Here is a 23,668-nt window from a genome sequence, read left to right on the forward strand (position 1 = left end):
ACTGGTGGTTCCAAATTCCTCATTTACTTTCTGTAAGGGATGAACTTGATTCAGCTAAGGATGACTATCACCTTACAGAGGCTTTAATTATGGCTGGCCTAGAGACTATACTTTTGAAGCCTGAAGGCCGCGTAGGGGAAGCCTCAGACTCAGTGATAGTAGATGAGCCTTTGATTAAAGTTAACTTGGAAGCCTTGTGCTAGGTTTCAAAGGGTGAGGAAGAGTAGCCCCAGGCTCAGGGATAGTGGATGCCTTAAGGGACAGAGATGTCTTGTTTTCCTGTGACTTACATTTACATTTTGAATACAAGGAATATTTCTTAAAGCAAAGAAAGTCTGAAGGAAATTAATTCTAACCATTTTTTCTTATAGTAAAATTCTAGTTGCAAAGTAGCATCATAACTAATACTTCGCTCTGTGTTCCATTTTGACTTTGGGGCTGGATAGGTCATGTGTTGCAGAAAAATATTAAATGACTCTTTAACATGTAAAGGTGGACATTTTCCATTGTTTAAGAATACATTCCAAAAGAGTAAAATTTTGACATCAACTTCCCCATCTGAATGTACAAGAGGAAGAATTGGTGTCCCTTTAATTTCTGCTTGGTTTCTATATCCCCAAGATATCCTCCGAGGTAACCCACTCCAGAGCAGATGACCGCCATCTGGAGAGGGGCCAGAAGATAGGCTGGCTGGGTTGAACTAACTTACCTTTTGCCATCTTACGACTCTGTCTTTCCTGGGAACTCCAGTTGTTAACTCCAGTAGGTGTTTTTAAATGCACAGCTGTTGCAGTCATGTTTAGCACTAAATCTGCTTTCTAGTTTTTTGAAAGAGAGTGAGAGTAAATGCCAAGGAGCTAGTTGGAAATGGCGTGAAAATGAGATCACCTCTAGCGATAAATAGAGAAAAATCCCACCCTGGGAACTAGGGTGAAAAAGTCTCTAAAACATTCCTTTATCTACCTAATCACCTGGGCAGCCTTCTTTAGCAGTAAGACAAGGCTGTGCTTTTTTGGTTTCACTCTAAAATTTCTACATCTCTGAAGCTCATAGGTTAAATTTATGTCTATCACATAGCAACCATAGTTCACGTGTTCTGCAACACATGAAGGAAAAGAAAGGTTGACTAAAATCTTTTTCTTACTCTTAGTTAGCATATGCAAGACACAAATGTAACCTGTTTCCCTGTTAACTGCCCTCTTCTATTAAAAGCAAGTAGTTGTTTGCAAGCTTTCTTGGCCTGATTTCTGGAGGGAAGATGATCTAACAACAAGGTAGTTCTAAAGTTAACCCACATTGAGTTAACTAGCTGGCAGAGTGACCACTGTTAAAGTTCTACAAAAGATAGGTAAAAAGCCTTAGCTAAATATAGACTAGATTTCATAAGAAGACCCATTTTACAGAATTTTATATCAAAGTCCACTAGAGGGGGATCTAATATTACTCTTTTCTAGCACTGCTAACAAGTCAAGCAAGAAACACCAGTAAATTCAGCGAATAGTCCAAATACAACATATACAAAACAGGAATAAGATGTCCCATTAAAGAAGCATTGTAACCATGTTCTCAACTTAAACTTGTCATTTTAACAAAACTGCACGAGACAAAGCATAAACAATTATAAGCAGTTGACAAAGATATAACATAAAAACTTAAAGCATAAAAAATTTTGATCACATAAGTGAGTCATAATCTACAATCTATAAAACAAAAGCAAAGTCTTGCCTCCATCTACTTTTCTTGATGGGCTCTCCAAATGATATAGGGCATATGATACAGAGATGATACAGGACCTATATATAATCCAAATAGTATAAGGAAAATATAACTCCTGACCTTCTGGTTGTCTGATATATGGAATTCTCTAAAATTGACACTAAATTCTAGGAACAATCAAGGCTAGAAGTAGGAATTACTTATTTTGAGAAAGAAAGCTTTAAAAGGGAGAGAAGAGGGTCCTGAGTGGGTGGCCCGAGGGAATCTACTTCTCAAGGGAGTTTTATAGAGTAAAACCACAAGGTGAAAGAGGATAAGGTAGGACAGAATTATAGTTAACTAATAAGAGTACAACTATTAGTAATTTAGATAATAGTAATACAAGGGAAAATCTCAAGGTTGAGTATGAAGTAGGGCAAAATTATAGTTAACTAATAAAGGGTACAAGTACAACTGGTAATATTGATCTAATGGGAAATCACAAGGTAGGTATGAGGTGGAACAAAATTATAGTAAACTAATACAAGTAGAAGTGTAGTCACTTTGGTAATATTAATTAAATGGGGATCAAATGGGGAAGTAAATCACATACCAGTCACTCATGGACAATGAGGACTTTCCTCGAAGGGGCAAATTAGGGAGGGTTTGGTCTTCTACTCAAGGTGATTGATGTCTGTTTAGAACATCAATCACTGTTTTCATCCCTAGAGAAATTATGTGGGTAGTCATTCCTCCTTGTTCTGAGGCCTGACCTTCAGTGAGTGTTCCCTCCACCCAAAGTTGAATTCTGTCTTCTGAAGTGACCTCTGAGAGCCCAGCCCTGTCTGACTGCTTACCTATAATATTTCTAAATTCCTTGGCTATCTCTAATAATACAAACCCCTGAGTTTTGGCTAGTTATCACGCTTAACAGAAGAGAGATTTTTTTAATAGTGGGAATTAAACTCCAGAGAGATTGTTTTAAAATATAACTTGTGAGTACATTCTGGTCAGTTGGATTTAACTGGAATTGTTGAATACAATATCCCAAAAGTATTTTTAAAAGATGAGGATATACATTCCTAGCTTTTCTCTTTCTTAAGACTGGCATTCTGGTAACAAAGAGGGGAAGTTTCAACAGTCATCTTGAGCCAAGTAGGTATGGGTCCACACCATAGAGATAACAGAGCAGAAATTTAGAAAGATCCTAGGTGTCAGTTGACTTATAGTATGATTGTCATAGTAGAGTTGAATAGCTGGCCTCTGGATATATTTTTCAACATGAAAGGCGATAAGTCTGAGTTTCCCATTTTGTATAGCTAATGTAGATACAATGAAGAGGAGGTTAAGATCAGACTCTGGAGTCATAGAAAGCAAAGGAATGTATCTCACTGTCAGGTATGGCATGGGGAAATCAAGAGATGAGTCAGTGAAGAACTTTGTAATTGAAAATATAGATCATCTGTTGGCATTCAGTGTATGGATAAGGAAGAACCAGTAAAGGCGTCCTCCTCCCTTTGGTCCCAGTAGTTACTTGTGAATATGTAAACAGCTATTGTGTGGTAAATCCGGAACTAGTATGTTCAAATTGCAGAAGTAAGAGAAATGATGGGACATAGAGGCATCAAAATAAGACCATTTGTTTGAGTAATCTTATTTTGATAGGCAGGACTCTTATGGTTGGAAATCTTTGAATGTGTGCTTGTCAAAAATGAATGAATGAATCTAAGTGTTGTCTGATTCATTAGTGCTTCAATAAGACTTTTTAAAAAAATCAGTGCAAGGGATTAGTATAGGGCCTGCCTGGCATGTTCTAGGCAAGGACTATATTATTGAATGATGTTGCAGTCCTTGAAATAACTTTTTGAGGAGGAATTTTCTTTCCCAGTTATAGGTTAATTTATATATTATAGCTTATTGTGCTCAGTATGATGATTATCTCTTTAAAACTGCTATAGAGTGAGTTATTAATTAAATCATTTTGTTGGTAGACTACTATAATATTTTGCCATGGTATTATTTTATATATATATGAAGCGTATACCTGAACAACATACAAATATATTTTAAGAGATACAGTCTTGATATATTGTTCAGGCTGGCTTGATCTCCTAGGCTAAGGCAATCCTCCTGCCTTAGCTTTCTGAGTAGTTGAACTGCAGGCATGTACCACTGTGCCCAGCTAGAATAGTATTTCATTGAGGTCAAAATTGAGATAATTAAATATTGCAGTAATATCATATTTATTGCTGACCTCTAGAAATGGTTTAGATTATGAAATTATTTATTGAGTAAAGATTACTCAAGTGCATAGTTTTGTAATTTGCATTGTGAAAAAATAGCTTTTATAGTTTTATGGATATTTTACTTTTTCCTATACTTATCAATGTCTTCATTGTTGACTTTTTCAGAAGAATTTTTTTCAGTTATATCTCTATATTTCCATTGTTTACTTGAAAAAATAGTTTTGAGTAGTGAAGTATTTCATAACAACCATTTGAATGAATTTCAAAAAAAACTAGAGGTTTTTATTATAAATTCATTTCTAGATACTGATAATTCTGGAATATAGGAGTAAAATGATTGTTAACTAAGAAAAGAAAATGTATTAGTACTATTTTAGAAAAGTATCAGAAATAATCCTTATTAAAATGTCTTAATAAATAGTACTCTGTGATGTATTATAATACCTACAGGTTAACTCTCTAGCACTATGTATGCATTAATTTCTTAGGGAAGCCAAAACAAATGATCAGAAACTTATTGCCTTAAAACAATGCAAGCAGGCAGTCGTGAGTTCGATCCCTGGTACCGATAAAAAAGAAAAAGACAAAAAAAAAAATTAAAAAACAAACAAACAAAAAAAAAACAAGACACTCTCTGGTATCAGCAGGTGCCCTGCTGAAAGCTTTTGGGAACACTCATTACTTGTTTCTCCCAGATTTTGGTGTTCCTGGGGATTCCTTAAATTAATCTTTGTCTTCCTCTTAATGGCTTTTTTTTTTCTGTGTTTTTGTTAAAGTCTCCCTCTCTGGAGACATCACTGAATTTAGGATGATTTTAATCTTAATCCCCCCTCCCCATTAGGGATTGAATGCAGGACTTTTGCAGTGAGCCACATCTCCAGCCCTTTATTATTTTGGAATAGTCTTGCTAAGTTGCTAATTACTCCAGGTTGGGCTTTAACTTGGGATTCTCATGTCTCAGCATCCCAGATTGCTGGAATTGCAGACATGCATTACCATGTCTGATGTACCTCAATACTTTTTTAATTTAAAGAGAATTAAACCTAACAAAACAAAACAGAGGAAAGCCAATCAAAACAAGGTAGTGAAAGTGGTACAGAACTTTGAAGCAGGATAATAGGAAATCAACAGTGGCTACCATCCTATATCTTCTTATCTTCACAACAGTTGTCCATTCCACTAGACGTAGTAAAATCAAAACAAAACAGAACAAAACCAATTAAAACAAAACATTGAATGAAACAAAACAAATCAGAACAAAACAATGAGAATTGATACTGGATTTCAAAAACAAGACAGAAGGAAATTCCCCATATTTGCTATATAGCATACATTTACTGTCCTAGTAGGTGCTCAGACTATTGGCCTCAGGCCTGCAAAGTCAATCAAACAATACAAGCCTTTAATTATTTTTGTACCTCAATTGCCTGCCCTCTGAACTAGTCAGCCAGCTGATTACTTGATGGTGATGGCAGTGGGGAGTTCTTTATTCTAAGCCCCTGTGCCAGTTGACTTATGACACCTCAATATTTTTAACTAATTATATTTGCAGACACTCAATTTCTAAATAAGATCACATTTTGAGATGCCAGTGGACATCATTTTGGGGATAATATTAACCCACTACAAACACAAAGGCTTGTGAAGTGGTTTTTTTTTTGTTTTTTTTTAATACTGTGGATTGAACTCATGACCTCACGCTTGCCAGGCAGGCTATCATGCTACCGAGATAAATCCCTGTGTGAAGTTTTTATAATGTCAGGTATTTGTCAATATTAGGAACTTTGGACAGAACAGTGTTAAGTTATCTTATTTCCTTAGAAGTAAATTTGAGGTAGAAGATATATTCAAATGCCAAATATATTTTTAAAAATCATTACTAATACATCACAAGTTAAAATAACACTTGCTTTAAATACTTAGGTGAATATGTTATAGAAAATTAAGAGGATCTGGAAGTGTAAGCTCTGTATTGGTGATCGAACATGTTCTTGAGACTAACATACACACATACATTTCTTGGAAGACAGATAGTAATCTTGGAAGTAGTTTCAGAAAAGTAAGTGCTCTACCACTGAGCTGCATCACCAGTCTTTTAATTTTTTTAAAATTTTGAGACAGGATCTTATTAAGTGGTCCAGTTAAGCCTTGAACTGAACTGAACTGAGGAGGTCCTGCTTTAGCCTTCTGAGTACCCAAGATTACATTATACACCACCATATTTAGCTTATATGTGTTCTTTATTTGTAACTAGTTTACTGCCTATTCTTTCTGTATTATATTGTCAATAAATAATTTCTTGGGTCATGGTCTCATAGCCTACATTTTTTAGAGGCATTTGCTTTATAGGCACAGAACTATCAAATTAAATCTTTAGTTGATTTAAAAATTGAGTGTTTTTACAATACAGTATTTCATATCTCATTGAATCTTTATAGTAACAGTGAATTACTGTGGAATGTCCATAAAAGTTAAATAATTTGCCCATGTATTGAGGCCAGAAGAAGAAAACTGTTATGTAAAGGTGCTGATTATATCAAAGCAACTAAAACTGATTGTATTCTCCCTTGCCTCTCTTTCTTATACTTCATCTCTGGAGTTAAAATTCTTGACACTTTGGTTCCTAGTTATGAGAAAGTAGATACAGATATGCAAAAACAAAACACAATTTAAAAAACAGAAAGATATCCTGCTTTTGAAAATGTTTTTGTGTTGCAAAGTGTAGTTTTTTTTTTTTTTTGTACAATAAAACACTCCTGATTGTAGTTAAAAGCCATTTTCACCATGTCCTCAGTGTCTTTTAAACACTTTTCTTTTGGAGGAAGGGTGTCGTGGGAATCAAATTCAGGGCCCCATGCTTGCCAGACATGTGTTGTGGTACTGATCCCTGGCCCCTAAACAGTTTTAAACTGCAAAATGACCAATATTAAAAGGTCATTAGCTATAACCTGAGAAAAAATTTTTTCTAAGCTTTCTGAAATCAGTGCTTTGATTTTAACTGTGACCAAAACTTGAAGAAAAATTTCCAGTATTAAAACCTATAGCATGTTGTAACTTGTAGTACTATGAAAATTCCTTGAATTCAGAAACAGTAATTAAATAAATTATTTTACACACAATTTTTGTATGGCTCTTTGCCGTTTATTGGATGAAGGAGGTTATACCCAAGTGAACGTAGACCCTAAATGGTCCCATTACACTAGCTGCAAGGTTTTAAAACTGTAGTAAAAGGACAGAAGAGAAATTTTACTAATTTCATGGAGATTCTCACTTAAGTTTCAGTGAACCACACCAAGCACTTACAGCCCATTAACTTTCTTTAGCTGGTTGTTTGTAACCAGTCAAGTCTCTGTTAGGAATTGGTATATTGTTTGATACTGGTCACCTTGTTGCTGAATTACTTCTTTATATGCTGGATGCTCAGTTACAGTACTGTGGTAGGCACATTTCTTCTCAAACACCCTTTCTAGTTTCTTTTTATCATAATTACCAGCAGTCTCATGGACAGTAGTAAGAATATTCTTGCCATTTCTCTGTTGAATATGGATGTAATCCTCAGTGGCTGCAGGAAGCAGGTCATCACCCTTACTTGCGTCAGCAAAAGAGTTGAAAGAATAGAGGTTCTGGATAGTGGGCATAAGATACCATTCCTTTTCCTTGGTGAAAGCCTGCTGGGTAAGGCACTATGGGAGAAGGTAGACCAGAATTTAAAGGGTGAGCGGTAATGTTAGGAGGAGGCTGGAGTTCTCAGTGGTAGATTAGTGACCAGGGTCTATTTTATATACTCTTTAAGTGTCAGGAAGGGATCTGGAGATGGAGGTGAGAGAGAGCAGAGGGGAGATGGAATAAAAATTAAGGAATGTTAAGTATGTATACCTGCTCCCTAAGGTAAATGTAAACATGATGTACTACAAGCATGTACTAATAAAAAATAAACATTAAAAAAGAAATACTGCTCTTGAGTGGAGGAAATAAGGGAAAAAATATCAATTTAGGAAGTCTTCACCTGCTGGCAAGCATGAGGTCCTGAGTTTGTTTCCTGGTGCCTCTCCTCTTAAAAAAAAAAGTCTTGGAGGATATGGTGGTGCATGCCTGTAATCCCAGCACTCAGGAAGCTGAGTTGCTACAAATTTGAGGCCAGTCTGGAATGTATAGTGAGTTCAAAGGCTACCCTGAACCACATAGCAGACACTTTCCCAAAACACTGTTAAAAAAGTAACTCTTAAGTGTAATATATCATTTAAATTGGAGTCGGGTGTGGTTAGTGTGTGCCTGTAGTTCCAGCGCCCTGGGAGGCTGAAGCAGGAGGATCACAAATTTGAGCTAAGCCTTGGCAATTTAGTAACTTAGGTCCTGTCTCAAAATAAAAATTAAGAAGGACTAGAGCTGTGGTTTAGTCTGAAGGCCCTGGGGTTCTATCCTCAGTAGTGTGTTTGTGTGTATATATGTAGGTGTATGTATATGTATATATGTACACAAAACATTTGAATTTCATTTTTTGTTAAAATATTATTTTGAAATAATGAATGTGACCTTCAAGAACCAATTTTATAGAATAAAAGTTAATGAGAAATCATATAATTAAAAGCAATTTTAGGTTTGTAATACAAGTATGTTTTACCTTATAAATGAAAAGCATAGAAATTAAAATAATATTCAATCTTTCCAACAAATACAGTTTAGTTTTAATATTCTGTAAGTAAGAATCATGGGGAAATGGGTTTCATGCCCACCAAGATGGCCCTACAGAGAATTAGCCTCGTAGAGAATATCAGTCTTGGAACCTAGGGTGTTACCACTAAACACTTTGAGAGCCATGTCCTTTCACAGTTACAAGAACAAATCAGGTAACGTCTTATGAAAAGTTTTGCCTTTATTACTATAGGAAACAGATTGTCTTTGGTTTCAGATCCCAGTCTTCCCATGTGAAGGAAGGCCTCCACATGGGAAAGATTTTCTTAACCTAAGAGTTTCAGTTCTTCTCTTTCTCCGGTGATCTCATGAAGTACCACTTTTTCTTAACATTCTGGCCCTATTACCTCCCTCTAAAATAATTTTTTCCCTTTATTTTGTGAAATAGGCTGTACTGTTAAAGTAAGATTTCTACAGGTTAAAATCAGTGCAAAAGAATTAATGAAGCCAGAGAGTAACTTTTAAACCAGTGGTCTGGTTTGTAAGATATAATTTAGTTCTTTAGGCCTGTGGTCTCTTAAAGGGATATTGTTCTGCTTAGTTTTTAATCCTTCATTATATGATAAAAATCATCTTTCCTTTCAGCATCTCTCTTTAAGTCTTTAGGTGGGGGCTAAGCAGAGAATTCTTTCTTGTCAACTGTTACCAAAGTTTCTTGCCTTTTCCTAGTATTCTGCCCAAAGATTTGGGATGGATTTTTCTGGATGATTAGTATTAATACTATGCCTTAGGAAACATTCTATTCCTTACCCTTCACATCAGCACCAGCTTGTGTGAAATATTAGGAGTCAGCATGAAAGGAATATACACATGCAATGGTGTGGGATAGAACATCTTTATTTTTATATCTGTTTGCCACTCATGGTCCTGGCATTGATAAAATTTTGATGTAACCTGGCAACATGGTCATAACATTCATTTATAAATCAAAGCATAGCTAAATAGTCATTGTATTTCTTTGTTATCTTTAAAGGAAAAATAAATTCTGTAAAATTTTGCATTTGTATTTATTTTTAATGGATGCATTACAATCTTTCCTGTTTGATTTCGATGTGAAAAAATGATACCATTTTTATTATGCTAGACATCCTGAATGTTAGTTTGAAGCAGTTTAAAAAGAAACCGTGGTTCAAGTCCAAAAACACTAGATCCTGAACTGATTTAACTTGTACAATAACGTTGTAATGGTTTTTAAAATCTGTCCTTTTCATTTTACTCCTTTATATAACATGTCTATTTTTTCTACTATTGATTAAACAGAGTAAGTAATTCTGGAAGTATCTCATTCAAAAAAGAAAACGAAGTCTTCTCTTTTAAGTACATATCATGTAGAAGCTTATTCTAGGAACTGTTTTAAATGAATAAAGAAATAGTATGGTGAAATCATTGTGTTTACCAAGGGTTGTCTGTACTTGTGGGTCATATGGTTTGAAGTTACTGAAGAAATTTGTTATAAGGCTCAGGAAATTGTGTGAGTAGTTGGATGCTTGGCAAGTAAGGCTCAGCTATAGTGAACTACTTGCTGGTCTACTAAGAAGTAAAGATTGCTCACCTTAATTTTACAGGTACTACTCTCTTATTATTCTGTGCTTAAAAAAAAAATCACGGCACCCCAGTGAGTATAAAATATTGTACTTCTAACATTTTAACATGTATCTTTCTAGAGATTTTTGCAGGTATTTGTGTATGTATATATGCTTATAATTTACTTCTGTAAAACAGACTCATAGATCTTCAGCTGCCCTTCTGCCTCAACCCCCTGGACCTAGGAGGGTGTCAGATCTTCAGCCACCTTTCTGCTCAACCCCCTGGACCTAGGAAAATGGTGCATCTTTGCTGCCCTCCCTGCTCTATCCCTGGACCTAGGAGGGTGGCAGATCTTTGGCTGTCTTTTCCCCTTGATCCCTTGACCTAGAAGGGTGGCAGATCTTCAGCTGCCCTTCCCCCTCGATTCCCTGGGCCTAGTACTGCTGTGGATCTTCAGATATCCCTTCTCCTCCTCATCCTGGACCTTGGATTAACCTTGGTAGGCTGATGGGAGACTCAGTAACCCCTCATCCAAACAGGGGACCTCAGCTGGCTTGCATCAGTGTGATGAGTCTCCCCCTAAAATAGAGGACTTCAGTGGGTAAATAGCAGTAGTAGCGAGGTCTCCTCCAGTTATAGGACTTTGGTGAGCCTGAGAAGAGTGTGGGTGGGAGTCCTTTCTCCATACAGAGAACATCAGGTGAGTTGAGGAGAGTGCTGATAAGGCCTTTCCCAACCTGGAGGAAATCAGAAGGGCTTATGAGACACCCATTGACACAGTAGGGTCCCAGCCAAGGCAGACACTACAACCAGGTAGATCTGGTGGCCTGGAACAACCTGAAGACATAGTAACAGCAGGAATTAAGGGTTGACTTACATCAGTACTCCTACGCTAGTTAGCCTATAAAGAATATAGGACTCAGTGAACAGGCCCTCAGGAGGAATTCAGGTGACTGGCCTTCCTTTTCATTGTGGTACCCAGCAATTGGACAAATATCAACCACATAGTAGGACCCTAAGACACACACTACTGACAGTTGAGACTAATGGGATTGAAAGACCAAATGTTAGCCCAAAAGGAGAAAATGACAAAATGAAAAAGCAAAATGCAATCTCAGACATCTAGTCCATCAGGAACAAGTACAGGAGACATCGAAATAGGGGACATTAAAAGTCATACACCTGAAATTTCTAAAAATATAGCAGGTGAAATAAAAAAAATTCATAAGGTATAGAGGAAATCAGATTAGAAATAGTCTCTCATGTAAAGGCAGAAATGACAGCCTGAATAAAGGAGTTGCTCAGCATTGCTAGGGAAGACATAGATAAAAAAGTATAGGAGCATGGGAAAATGATGGAAACCTTGAATGAACAGTACAGAAAAGAAACAATGCGTGAAACAAATAGATATCCAAGAAATAAAAAATTCTGTTGAAAGCTGGTGAAACCATTTGAATGAAGCTGAAGATAGAATTTCAGACCTAGAAGACAGGATCACAGCTAGCAATCATAAAGGAAAGAACTTTTAAAAATAATAAGGCAACATGAAATGACAATTCAGCTTCAAGGTGATGCCAAGAGAAACAATATAAGACTAATAGAAGACAGTGAAGATGCAGGAGTCAATGCAAATGACACTAATAAACTATTCACAGAAGTAATAGCAGAAAATTTCCGAAACTTGGGGAAAGAACCTGATATACAGGTAAATGAGGCATATAGAATGCCAAACAGCCATAACCAAAATAAATCTACAACCAGACATATAAAAATTAAGATCCCGGATATACAGCCTAAAGACAGAATACTAAAAGCTGTTAAAGAAAAGACCCAACTCACCTATCAAGGAAAGCCCATCAGGATCATGGCAGACTTTTCAGCACAAACCTTTAAGTTAAGACATGGCGTGAAACACTTAATACCCTGAAAGAAAATAACTTTCAACTCAGACTGGTGTACCCTGAAAAACTTTCTTTGAAATTTAATGGAGAAATAAGATACTTGCATGACAAAGAACAACTGAAGAAATTCATGTCCACCAAACTACCCTAGAAAGAGTACTGAAAGACATATTAGACAGAAATAAAAGTGACTACAATTCCCAGAGCAACAACAGAAATCACCAGACAGGGTAGACAATTAAACAACAGGGAAAAGCAGAAAACTAACAGCAGGAAAATAACATGTCAAGCCAGTACATATCAGTTATATCCATCAATGTAAATGGCCTCAATTTACCTATTAAAAGAAACAGGTTGATAGAATGGATCAAGCAACAGGATCTCACAATATGCTGTATACAAGAAGCACATCTGACTCAAAAGGAAACTCGTAGACTAAAAGTCAAAGGATGGAAAAACAATATTCCATGTGACAAGAACCCAGAAAAAAGCAGGGGTAGCTATTTTATTTGCAGACAATGTGAAAAAGGATCAAAACGAAAAAAGATCAAAAGATATAAAGAAGGTCACCACATACTTGTCAAGGGAATAATTTAGGAAGAAGAATAACAATTATAAACATATATGCACCAAATACAGGAGCTATATAATCCTAATACTAGTAGATATGAAAAACCAAATAAGCAACAACACAATTATAATAGGGGACCTTAGTACCCCATTGTCACAAAGAGATAGATCAACTAGACAAAAAGTCAGCAACTAACAGAACTGAATCAAACCTGTGAGCAAATGGACTTAGTAGACATTTATATTCATCCAAACACATCAGAATACACATTGTTCTCATTGTTCTCACACTGTTCTCAGTGCATGGACATTCTCCAAAATAAACCATATATTAGCCCATAAAACATTCCTAAATAAATGTAAAGGGGTTGAAATTGTCCCATGCATATTATCTGACCATAGTGCACTGAAATTGGAAATTAATGGTGAAGGAAATTGCAAAACCTGCATAAATGGAAATTAAATAACAGCCTCTTGAACAACTAGTGGGTTACAGATGAAATTAAAGAAGAAATTAAGCAGTACCTATAATTTAATGAAAATGCAGATACAATGTTCTGAAACCTGTTGGGACTCAATGAAAGTGGTCCTAAGACGAAAATATATAGCAATAAATTGTCAAGAAAGCAAACAAGCACAAATAAACAACCTAATGCTACATCCCAAGTTTCTAGAAAAAGAAGAGCAAGTAAAACACAAAGATCATAGAAGAGAGGAAATTACAAAGGTCAGAGCAGAAATTAATGTAATTGAGACCAAAAAAACAATACAAAGAATTAAAGAGCTGATTTTTTGAGAGAATAAATAAAATTGATAAGCTTCTAGTGAATCTTATCAAGAAAAAGAAAAAACTCAAATTCATGCAATAAGGACTGAAAAGAGAGAAATTGCCACACATCCCATGGAAATTCAAAAGATCATGAATATTTACTTTGAAAATCTTTACTCACGCGGGTTGGAAAACAGAGGAAATAGACAGATTTCTACAAATGTATGAACTACCATGGCTCAAGCAAGAAGATATAATAATTTTGAATAACCCAATGTCAATATCAATCCACTAACGCAATATTAACCCAAATCTATTGAAATAAAAAATGTGATTAAAAACTTACCAACAAAAAAGCTCAGGTCCTGATGGATTCATGACTGAATTCTACAAGAAATTTAGAGAAGATTTAAAGCTAATATTTCTCAAACTCTTCAATGAAATTGAAAAGGAACCAATCCTCCCTAACTCATTCCTGGAAAAGCAAGTGTTACCCTGATACCAAAACCAGAGAAAGACTCAACCAAAAAGGAGAACTATATGCCAGTCTGACTAATGAACATTGATGAAAAGATTCTCAATAAAATACTGGCAAATGGACTGCAGCACATCAGCAAGAAGATTATACATCATGACCAAGTAGAATTTATCCCAGGAATACAGGGATGGCTTAACATACACAAATCAACAAATGTAATACACCACATCAACAGAGCCAAAGACAAAAATCACATGATCATCTCAATTGATGCAGAAAAAGTTTTTGATAAAGTCCAACACTTGTTCTGAGAAACTCAGAATAGATGCCGTCTACCTCAGTTTGATAAAGGCTATCTATGACAAATTAAGGAGCCAATATTAAATGGGCAAAATCTGAAAGCTTTCACTCTAAAATCAGGAACAGGTCAAGAAGATCCATTATCGCCACTCCTATTCAATATAGTTCTGGAAACATTAGCCGGAGAAATCGGACAAGAGAGATAAATAAAAGAAATAAGGATAGCAAATGAAGAAGTTAAATTATCACTATTTTCAGATGACATGACACTATACATAGAATGCCCCAGAACACTATTAGAATTAATAAACAAATTCATCAGTGTAGCTGGATACAAAGTCATCACTCAAAAATCAATACTATTCCTGTACACAACAAACTTACTGAGAGAGAAATTATGGAAATAACATGTTTCACAATAGCATCCAAAAAAATGAAATACTTTTCTATAAAAGCCTCAAGATCATCTTTTTATAGCTAAGTAATATTCCATTGCATAAAAATACATCTTTTTCAACCTAACCAAGTCAACCTAACCAAGAATGCAAAAGACCTATATGCTGAAAATTATACTACTATAAAAAAGGAGATTGAAGAGGATATTCAAAAATGGAAAGATATCCCTTGCTTTTTGTTAGGAAGAACCAACATTGTGAAAATGGCCGTACTCCCAAAACTGTTACACAGATTTAATACAATCCCATCAAAATATCATTAACATACCTTACAGATTTAGAGAAAACATTCCTAAAATTCATTTGGAAACAGAAGGAACATAAAATAGCCAAGGCAGTTCTGGGCAACAAAGACAAAGCAGGAGGCATTTCCATTCCTGACTTGAAATTGTACTACAAAGCTACAATGATAAAATCAGTATGGTACTGGCAAAGAATTAGACCCGAGGATCAGTGGAATATATTAGAAGATGCAAATTCAACTATAGGGCCACTCAGCCACCTTATGTTTGACAAAGGGGCTAAACATGTTCACTGGAAAAAGGAATACCAAATGGTGTTTGGAAAATGTTCCATTTTCCAAATGGTGTTGGAAAAATTGGCTTTCCACATGCCAGAGTCTATGACTACATCCATGTGGATCATCATACACTAAACTAAAGTCAAAATGGAATAAAGATCTAAATAGTAAAACAGAAACACTAAATCTACTGGAAGAAAAGATAGGTAGAAATCATGTAGACATAAGGGTAGGCAAAGAGTTCATGAACAAAACACAAACTGCAGTAGAATTACTTCAAAGAATCAACAACTGGGATCACATCTTATTAGAAAAGTTTTTGCACTTCAAAAGAAATCACCCACAAAGTGAAAAGAAAACCCATGGAATGGGAAAGAATTTTGACCAGCAGTCCCTCAGACAAAGGACTTATATCCAGAACATACAAAGAAATGAAAAAACAGGGACTCCAAATTCAAAGACTCACTGCAAAAATGGACATCTGACATGAATATGCATTTCTCAGATGAAGATAGAAAAATAGCAAACAAATGCATTTGCCATTTGAGAAATGCAAATTAAAACAGCATTGAAATTTCATCTTACTCCAGAAAAAATGGTTGCCGTCAAGAAATCAACCAATAACAAATGTTGGCAAGGCCGTGGGGGAAAAGAAATACTTTTCCACTGTTGGTGGAGTGTCAAATGTACAGCCACTGTGGAAGTCAGTATGGAGATTTCTCAAAAAACTAGGATTGGAAGTCCCATTCAGTCCAGCTATTCCCCTCGTGGAAATTTTCCCAGAAAATTTAAAAATGTTATGACACAGTGATATATATGCACCCATGTTTATAGCAGCACAATTTGTAATAGCTAAATCTTGGAAACAACCAAAATGCCCATCAACCACAGAGTGGATGAAAAAGATGTATTTTTATGCAATGGAATATTACTTAGCTATAAAAAGATGATCTTGAGGCTTTTATAGGTAAATGGAGGCAACTTGAGACTATACTCATGAGTGTAAAAAATTAATAATAATAGAAAACTGAAAGAGTAGTAAGATCCAAAATGTACAATAGATACTGTAATAATGGAAAGTGCTCAAAAGGGAAAAACAACTTTATATATACACATAATTGTATATATGTTTAAGTGTACAAGATACTACTGTTTTTGATGTTTCCTTGAAAAGATTGGTTTGTGCTGTCACTGATTGTTCATTTTTTATGCTTTGAATTTTAACTTTTAACAGCTACTTCAAGATAACATGTAATATGTTACTTAGTGATGATTTCTTAGTGTTACTTTTTGAAATTCTGTATTTCTATTTTTTTTTTAAGAAAACGTAAAACAGACTCATAACATCTGTTCACTTACACAATCTGTCTTTTTAAAACTTAACTGTATATTATGGCAACTTCCCACGTAACATTTATAAAGTATTTTTATTAGCTAAAATTTTCTTATTTTAATATAAGTTTAATGTGTTTATAATTATTAGCAATGAATCTATTATATGAGTTTTTTGTTTTTTTGACAGAAATTTTGTTGTTGGGCTGACTTGAACTCATTCTGTAGCCTGTGCTGGCCTTGAACTTGCAGCAATTTTCCTGCCTCAGCCTTCTGAGTGCTAGAATCAGAGGGGTCAGCCACCTCACCTGGTATGATGAGACATTTTGATTATTTTCTTTTTTTGTTTTTTGTTTTTTCGGTCTTTTTCCTTTTTATCGGTTCCAGGGATTGAACTCACGACTGCCTGCTTGCAAGGCAGGCGCTTATGCCGCTGAGCTAAATCCCCAGCCCCTGATTTTGATTATTTTCAGTGTTTTACATTTATAAGTAGTACTGTTCTACATCTTTTAATTTCTTGGGATACAAAAAGAAAGTAAAGTTTAGTACTAGTAAGAAAGACAGTAAAGTTTAGTACTAGTAAAGTTAAAAGCACAGGATGGAGTTGTGTTACTTGATTTCTGGTTTTACTTCTTGGTGGTTCTGGACTTAGATAAACTATTTAATTTTTCTGTGTCATAGTTTCTGTACCTGGAAGATGAAATAATAGTAGTGCTATCTGTCTCATAGTATTTGGCTGACGATTAACCTCTTTTTTATAGTACTGGGAGGTTAACTCAGAGGTACCCCACCACTGAGTTATAACTCTAGTCATGTTTTTCCTTTTTATTTTGAGACAGTAAATTATCTAGGTGGGACTCAAACTTGAGATCCCCTTGCCTTAGTCTCCCTAAGTGCTAGGATTACAGGTGTGTGCCACTGTGCCCAGTAAGTTAACACATATAAAGTATTTAAAACAAATGTTTGATATATAATTATAGTATAAGTTTTAATATAGTATTATATTATTATAGTATTATAGATATATAATTATAGTATAAGTTTTAATTCCTGGAAGTAGAGCTTCTAGAGCAAAAGAATATGCATATATGAATATATGCTAATTTCTTTTGAGCATTCTTTCCTAGGAACCATAACTTCTCTCCCTGCTGTCCTAGGGAAAGTGTCAGTTCTTGTTACTTCTAACCTTAAACTGGTCCAGTTAGAGCCATCTTTGGTTTCTACTCTACTTCTCCTTCTCTTTCTCCACCTCTTCTTCCTCTTCCTCCTTTTCCCTACTTTTCTTTCCCCACCTCTTTTGTTCTTGAACAAAGTCTGTGTCTTTCTACTGGCCTGACTAAGTTAGGATACTAAGTCAAGGCTCCTAAGGTATATTTTGCCTGCCATATTTAGAGAGACTGTGATGCAAAGATAGTCAAAAAGTAAAGGGAAACACAGACCTTTGGAAACATCATTTATGCCTCTGGTTCCAGCTGTTCCTGAAAGCCAGAAGAGTGTTTTTAACAGTATAAAGGTATTAGCTAAATTATCATACAAGAAGATTATGTCAACTTAGCAATATAAGAGTACAACAGTTTCCTTCAGGGAGATTTTAATTAGAGAAAGAAAGTTACTCTATAGGAGCTGCTGCTTAAGCAGGAACAGAGGAAACTGCATAGCTTCATGAAATGATGCTAAAGGGCAGTTCAGGGAAATCAGACTTTATACCTAATTCACATTATATCTCTGGAACAATACAGATTGCTACTGTCTTTTGTCTTTATTGTATCCTAGCAATATTTGAAACTGGGAATCTGAGTTCTGAAAATTTCAGAGTTTTATTCCCTTTTTTGTGTTTGTCTGATTTATTCAGAGTGAAAGAGATTCTTGAGGATATGGTCCAAATACATCCCAGTATTCTATGAGTAAAGATTGTTTTTTTTTTCAGACAAGGTCTCAATGCAGTACAGACAGTCCTTTAACTTACTGTGTAGCACAGGCTGGCCTCAAATGTGAGGTGACCCTTCTGCCTCAGCCTCCTGAGTGCTGGGATTACAGGTGTGTACTACCACACCTGGTTTGAGAAACTCTTGAAACTTAAAAAAAAGTGCTTTTGTCTGAGGAGACAGCTTAGTGGCACAGGCATCTGCCTGGTAAGTGTAAAGTAGTGAGTTGATTCTCAGTACAAAACCCCCCCAAAACAAATAAACAACAACCAAAATATCCCCCTTTTTTTGGGTACTAGGGATCAAATTCATGACCTAGTGCTTGTTAGGCAGACGCTTAGGCCACCGAGCTAAATCCCCAGCTTCAAAAAAAAACCCTTTTAAAAGTGTAGCATTTCGTACACTTATTTTGCCATAGAACTGTTTTATTGTAGGATATTTCACTAAATAGGGTTTGGGAAACTTGCATTAGAATATGGTAGAGATGTTTTCATTTTGTTTTTGAGGAGATAGGAAGTAGGATTAGTGTTAGAAAATGTAACTGATGATATAGTTAAATATGGTTCGATATGGTTATCGAAAACAAGGGCCATGGGGCTGTGAGAGAAGATGGTGGATTGAAAAATGTCAAGGTGAAGAGCCTTTCTGAGAGAAACAGCTCAGATGCTAGAATTTACCAACATGGAGAAAACTAGACAAAAGGAGAGGGATTCTCATGACACAGGAAGAAACTAAAGAAAAAGAAAAAAAAAAAAAAAGAAAAACATGGACAGAAGGCTGGAGCCAGATGCACTCTCACTGGAGTTGGTCTCACTCGCGGTTGTGGAGCTCTCATCAGAGTCAGCCCAACTTGTAGTTGTGGTGCTCTCACCAGAGCTGGTCAGACTCACTGTTGCACTGCTCTTGCTGGAGCCGCAGTTGCGCTGAAATTGAGGGTTGGCTAGCCCAACAGAGAACAGAGCTGGCGTGGAGACCTGCAGTAACCTGCAGTGAGTGCTCGGAATTTGGTCTTCCTGCGAGAGGGGGGATGATATATTGGACTTGGGCAGGACAGGCTGAACAAGGAACAACAGTGACTTCAGTTGGCTGCTTGCTACCTAGAGCAGAGTGGTGGGATCTGCTTGGGCCGGGTCATGTCCCTGGCTGGGACCCAGTAGCCAGGAATGAAATTGTCCCTGTAGTTGTCCCAAACCGGTTCCATCTGTGTGGCACACACTAACATGGTGAAGGCCTCTGCTGGTTGATTCAGAGGGCAGGGGCCAGCTTATACCACTCCTTCTTGTACCTCAGTGACCAACAGCAAACTGGAGAGGGCAGCAATCCCTAGCTAACACACTTCAGAAGAACAATAACCCAACACGGAAAGGGGCTGGGACCTCCATCATACACTTGTATGGAAGAAACCAGAAAAATGACAACAGAAAGAAGTAAGAAAAAGCCTCCAGCCCCAACCCAGGGAATATGGGGCCAGGAAAGAAGAGCTCAAGGGCAGCAAACATGCAATATCGGACACGGCATCAGCTGACATGAAGAATTATCTGTGTGACATTATAGACAAACTCAAAACTGAAATACTAATACAAGTAAAGCAAGATATAAGAAGATTAATAAAAGAAATGCTAAGCCCCTCTCAAGAAAAGGATGGAAGAATGGAGGAACACAAAAAAAGGAGAGAAACGTTTGATAAAGAATATAAAAAAACCCTGGAATACATGAAACACATTCAGAGAGATCACCAGGAAATTAAAAACTCCATTGAAAGCTGGCAAAATTGCCTGAAAGAAACTAGAAATAGTTTCCAACTTGAAGAGAGGTTTCCAATGTGTGATTGCAAAAGGAAAGATCTCTAAAAATAACAAGGAAACAGGCAGTAGCAATACAAAGACTAGAAGACAACAAGAGGATCTATAACTTAAGAATAAAAAATGAGTGAAGAAACGGGTAAACACAAAGAAAATATAAAGGCTCTTCACAGAAATAATTAAGGAAAACTTCCCAAGCATAGGAAAAGGAAATGATATTCAGCTATATGAGGCATACAGGGCTCCAGCCAGCTACAACCAAAACAGATCTACACCCAGACATATATTAATCAAGATCCCAGAAATATTACAAGAACAGAGTATTAAAAGCCATCAGAGAAAAGAAACATCACCTCTAAAGGAAAAGCCATCAAAATCACAACGGACTTCTTGACACAAACTATCAAATCAAGAAGAGCTTGGAGTGAAGTATTTCAAGCTCTGAAAGATATACCCTTCAACCCAGATTGATGTACCCTGCAAAACTGTCTCAAAATTAATAGAGAAACAAGATGCTTCTATGACAAGAATTGGGGGAGTGCGTGACCATCAATCCAACCCTACAAAAAATACTGAAGGACATTCTAGAGAGGACTAGATTTCAGAACAGTGGCAGAGAGGCCTCAACGAACGGGGCAGACAGTGGAATAGAGGAGAAAAGTAGACAACCAGTGGCAGAAAAATAGCATAGCAGGGATGAGGCAGAGAAGGTTGGCTATAATCTCTAACATAGATGGCCTTGATACACTAATAAAAAACACAGGCAGAGTGGATCAGGAGATAAGGTCCATCAAGATGCTCTGTATAGGAAATGTAATTAACTTGAAAGAGGGTTTATGGACCGAAAACCAAATATGAGAAAACAGTGCTCTGTGTGACCGGGAACCAGAGAGAAATAGGGGCAGCTCATCCAGCAGCTGCAGATAGGTTGGCAAAACAACACTTTTGTGCAGAGGAGAACTACTCAGCTATAATGAAGGAAAACCTGGAGGCTTTTGTAGGTAAAAGAATACAACTTAAGATCAAACCCAGGGGTGAAAGGGTTCAGAACCACTTAGGTAAATAGCGAGTTGCCCCCCTAATCTAAAAACTAAAGTAGTTGGTGGGACCCAAAATGTACAATGCACCCTGTGAAAGTGAAAGGGGAGGAATTGTCTAAAAAAGGAAGGCAGAGCACATTGTTAATAGTGTATCAGGTTTTAAAATCCACATTATTCTCATCACTCTGTTTAGTTTGATTATATTCTGTTCCAGGCTGTCTACTTGGACTAGATTTGAGGGCACAGACAGCTATTTCAAAAATAGCAGGATATACTGTGGTTACCATCCTTAACTTCCTATTAGCTTAATCTGAAGCCCTGTATATCTTACACTGTCTTATGACTGATCTTATTTGAATTTGGTTTGTTAAATCGCTGTTTTGTCTTGACTAATTTTATTCGTATCTGTTATGATTGATAGTATCAAGTCTAAGAGTATATGTAAATACTCTGCAGATGATACGATTCACTAGGATACCCACTCTGGTTTGACTATTACTTGCTTTTGAAGTCTTATAACGCCTCCAATGTTTGTTTAATATTATTAATATTAAACATTATTATGTACTGCTATGTTCAATTATACTATGCCTGATACAGACAATTCTATTGACGATAATAGACACCATAGTAACCATTGTGTATCACCTTGTATTATTGTCGTTTTATATGTCTTTTTAGTGGGATTTTTTAGGAATTTGTTTTGTTTTTCCCTCTAATACAGGAAGGATAGATATACATGTAGAGACTCATGCATGCATAGAACTTCTAAACAGTTTATGAGAACTGATGATACAATGTGCAATGAAATGAACATTTACTTTGAAGAAAAAGAAACACTAAGGTACTCAGTGCTGATTCCGTAGCATCATGATGTGAAATTCAGCAATACTATTATTCTTTGTTCAGAGTGATTTTAGTCTGTTTTGTTTCATTTAATTTCAACATACGTGAAGGTATGGACAGCTATTTTGAAGAGAATGAGAGACACTATAGCCATTGTTGACTTCCTTAATGTCTGGTCTTAAAGACCTAAAATTTTAGGCCTTCATCATCCTGTTCTGATCCATTTTATACTATGTTGTTTTGGATGAATTCACTGTATGTGAATTCATTCCATTCATTCATTCATTCATTCCAAACAACTGTTTGGAAGAAACAAGAGACAGTGTGATAGATAGTGAAGATCTCCAGTTGTTTTGCTTTGAAATCTGCGTCTTTTACATTATTTTCTTATGTTCTGTTTCGTTATGTTTAATTTTATCCTCTTTAAAATAAAAAGAATAAGGAAAACAAGGGCCATGGCATCACACTTATAGGGTCTGAATTAAACTTGTGCTGTTTATTAAATGTCATCTTGGGGGCTTCCGGGAGAACATGGCGGACAGATAACAGCAACTACCGGAGGCTCTCTGAAAACTAGGCTCAGAAGCCAGGTATGGTGCGGACTAAAGAGACATAAGCAGGTGGAGTTATGCTCTGCTGACTCAGGAACGAACTCGGCTGAGAGAAACCAACTTGGAATGCAGTCCTGGTGCTAAAACAGGAACAGAAAAGCCTCCCTGCTGAGGCTGGACCCCACGCCATTGGAAGCTGCGATTTGGGTTTCCCGCCGCGCGGCGGCTGGCTGCCTCTACATCGGCTCGGCAAGGAGAGAGACGCACGGAAACTCTGAGAACGGGAGTCTGCGAACGGAGTCGAAAACAGGACGGGCAGGGAGGCATGTTCTGACTTGTGGCGAGATGAGTGAGAGAAACTGACACTCCACCACAGTTTGACTCCAGCGGACTTTCTGGGCCCGGGCAGTCCTGCGGGAGCAGGGCGCGGTGGCGACTCCAGCCACACATTCCCCTCTCGGGCGGGATTGGTGAAAAGTGCCTGGCCTGCGTGACCCCGTAGGCTGGCCCAACCCAGATCCCAGAGCCCGAAGGTGGCCGGGAGGGGCGGGCCCCACGTAGGCTGCCTGGTGTGCAGCGGTGAGTGGGAACACCTAACCGGCGCAATTCGATCAGGCTGTGGCTGACAGGGAGAGAAGCTGGGCCTCTCATATAAGCTTGCATATATAAGGAACAGAGAATATGGGAAGAGGCAGCAACAAGAAAGGCTCCTCGGCCCCCAATTCTGAGAAACAGGCAATAGCAGACACCGCACCATTACACATAAGGCGCCATATAGAGAGCCTCATAGACCAATTCAGGAATGAAGTTATCAACGACCTGAAGCTAGAAGTATGCAAAATAGTTAGAGAAATGCTAAGCACCACCCAAGAAAAAACAGATGGTGGAATGGAAGAACAGAAAAAGAGGGGAGAATTGTTTGATGGAGAAAACAGGGAAAGCATACAATACGTGAAACAGGTTCAAAGGGACTACCAAGAAACTAAGAAGTCTATCGAAGACTGGCATAACAGCTTGAA

General features: G+C 36.9%; 2 protein-coding genes across 8 annotated transcripts in view; one reads left to right on the top strand and one right to left on the bottom strand.

The window, feature by feature from the left end:
- The window catches only part of Sbf2 (SET binding factor 2), a 497,072-nt gene that overhangs the window by 11,489 nt on the left and 461,915 nt on the right, over positions 1–23,668 (top strand). The window lies entirely within an intron of this gene.
- LOC111755603 (eukaryotic translation initiation factor 1-like) lies at positions 7,283–7,579 on the bottom strand. The gene has a single exon (XM_063251917.1). It carries the CDS (start codon positions 7,577–7,579, stop codon positions 7,283–7,285), a length of 297 nt encoding a protein of 98 aa, XP_063107987.1.

The sequence above is a fragment of the Cavia porcellus genome, unplaced genomic scaffold, assembly GCF_034190915.1.
Source record: "Cavia porcellus strain 051 isolate PalLab524CR breed Dunkin Hartley unplaced genomic scaffold, mCavPor4.1 scaffold_6, whole genome shotgun sequence".
In the NCBI taxonomy this organism is placed as follows: domain Eukaryota; kingdom Metazoa; phylum Chordata; class Mammalia; order Rodentia; family Caviidae; genus Cavia; species Cavia porcellus.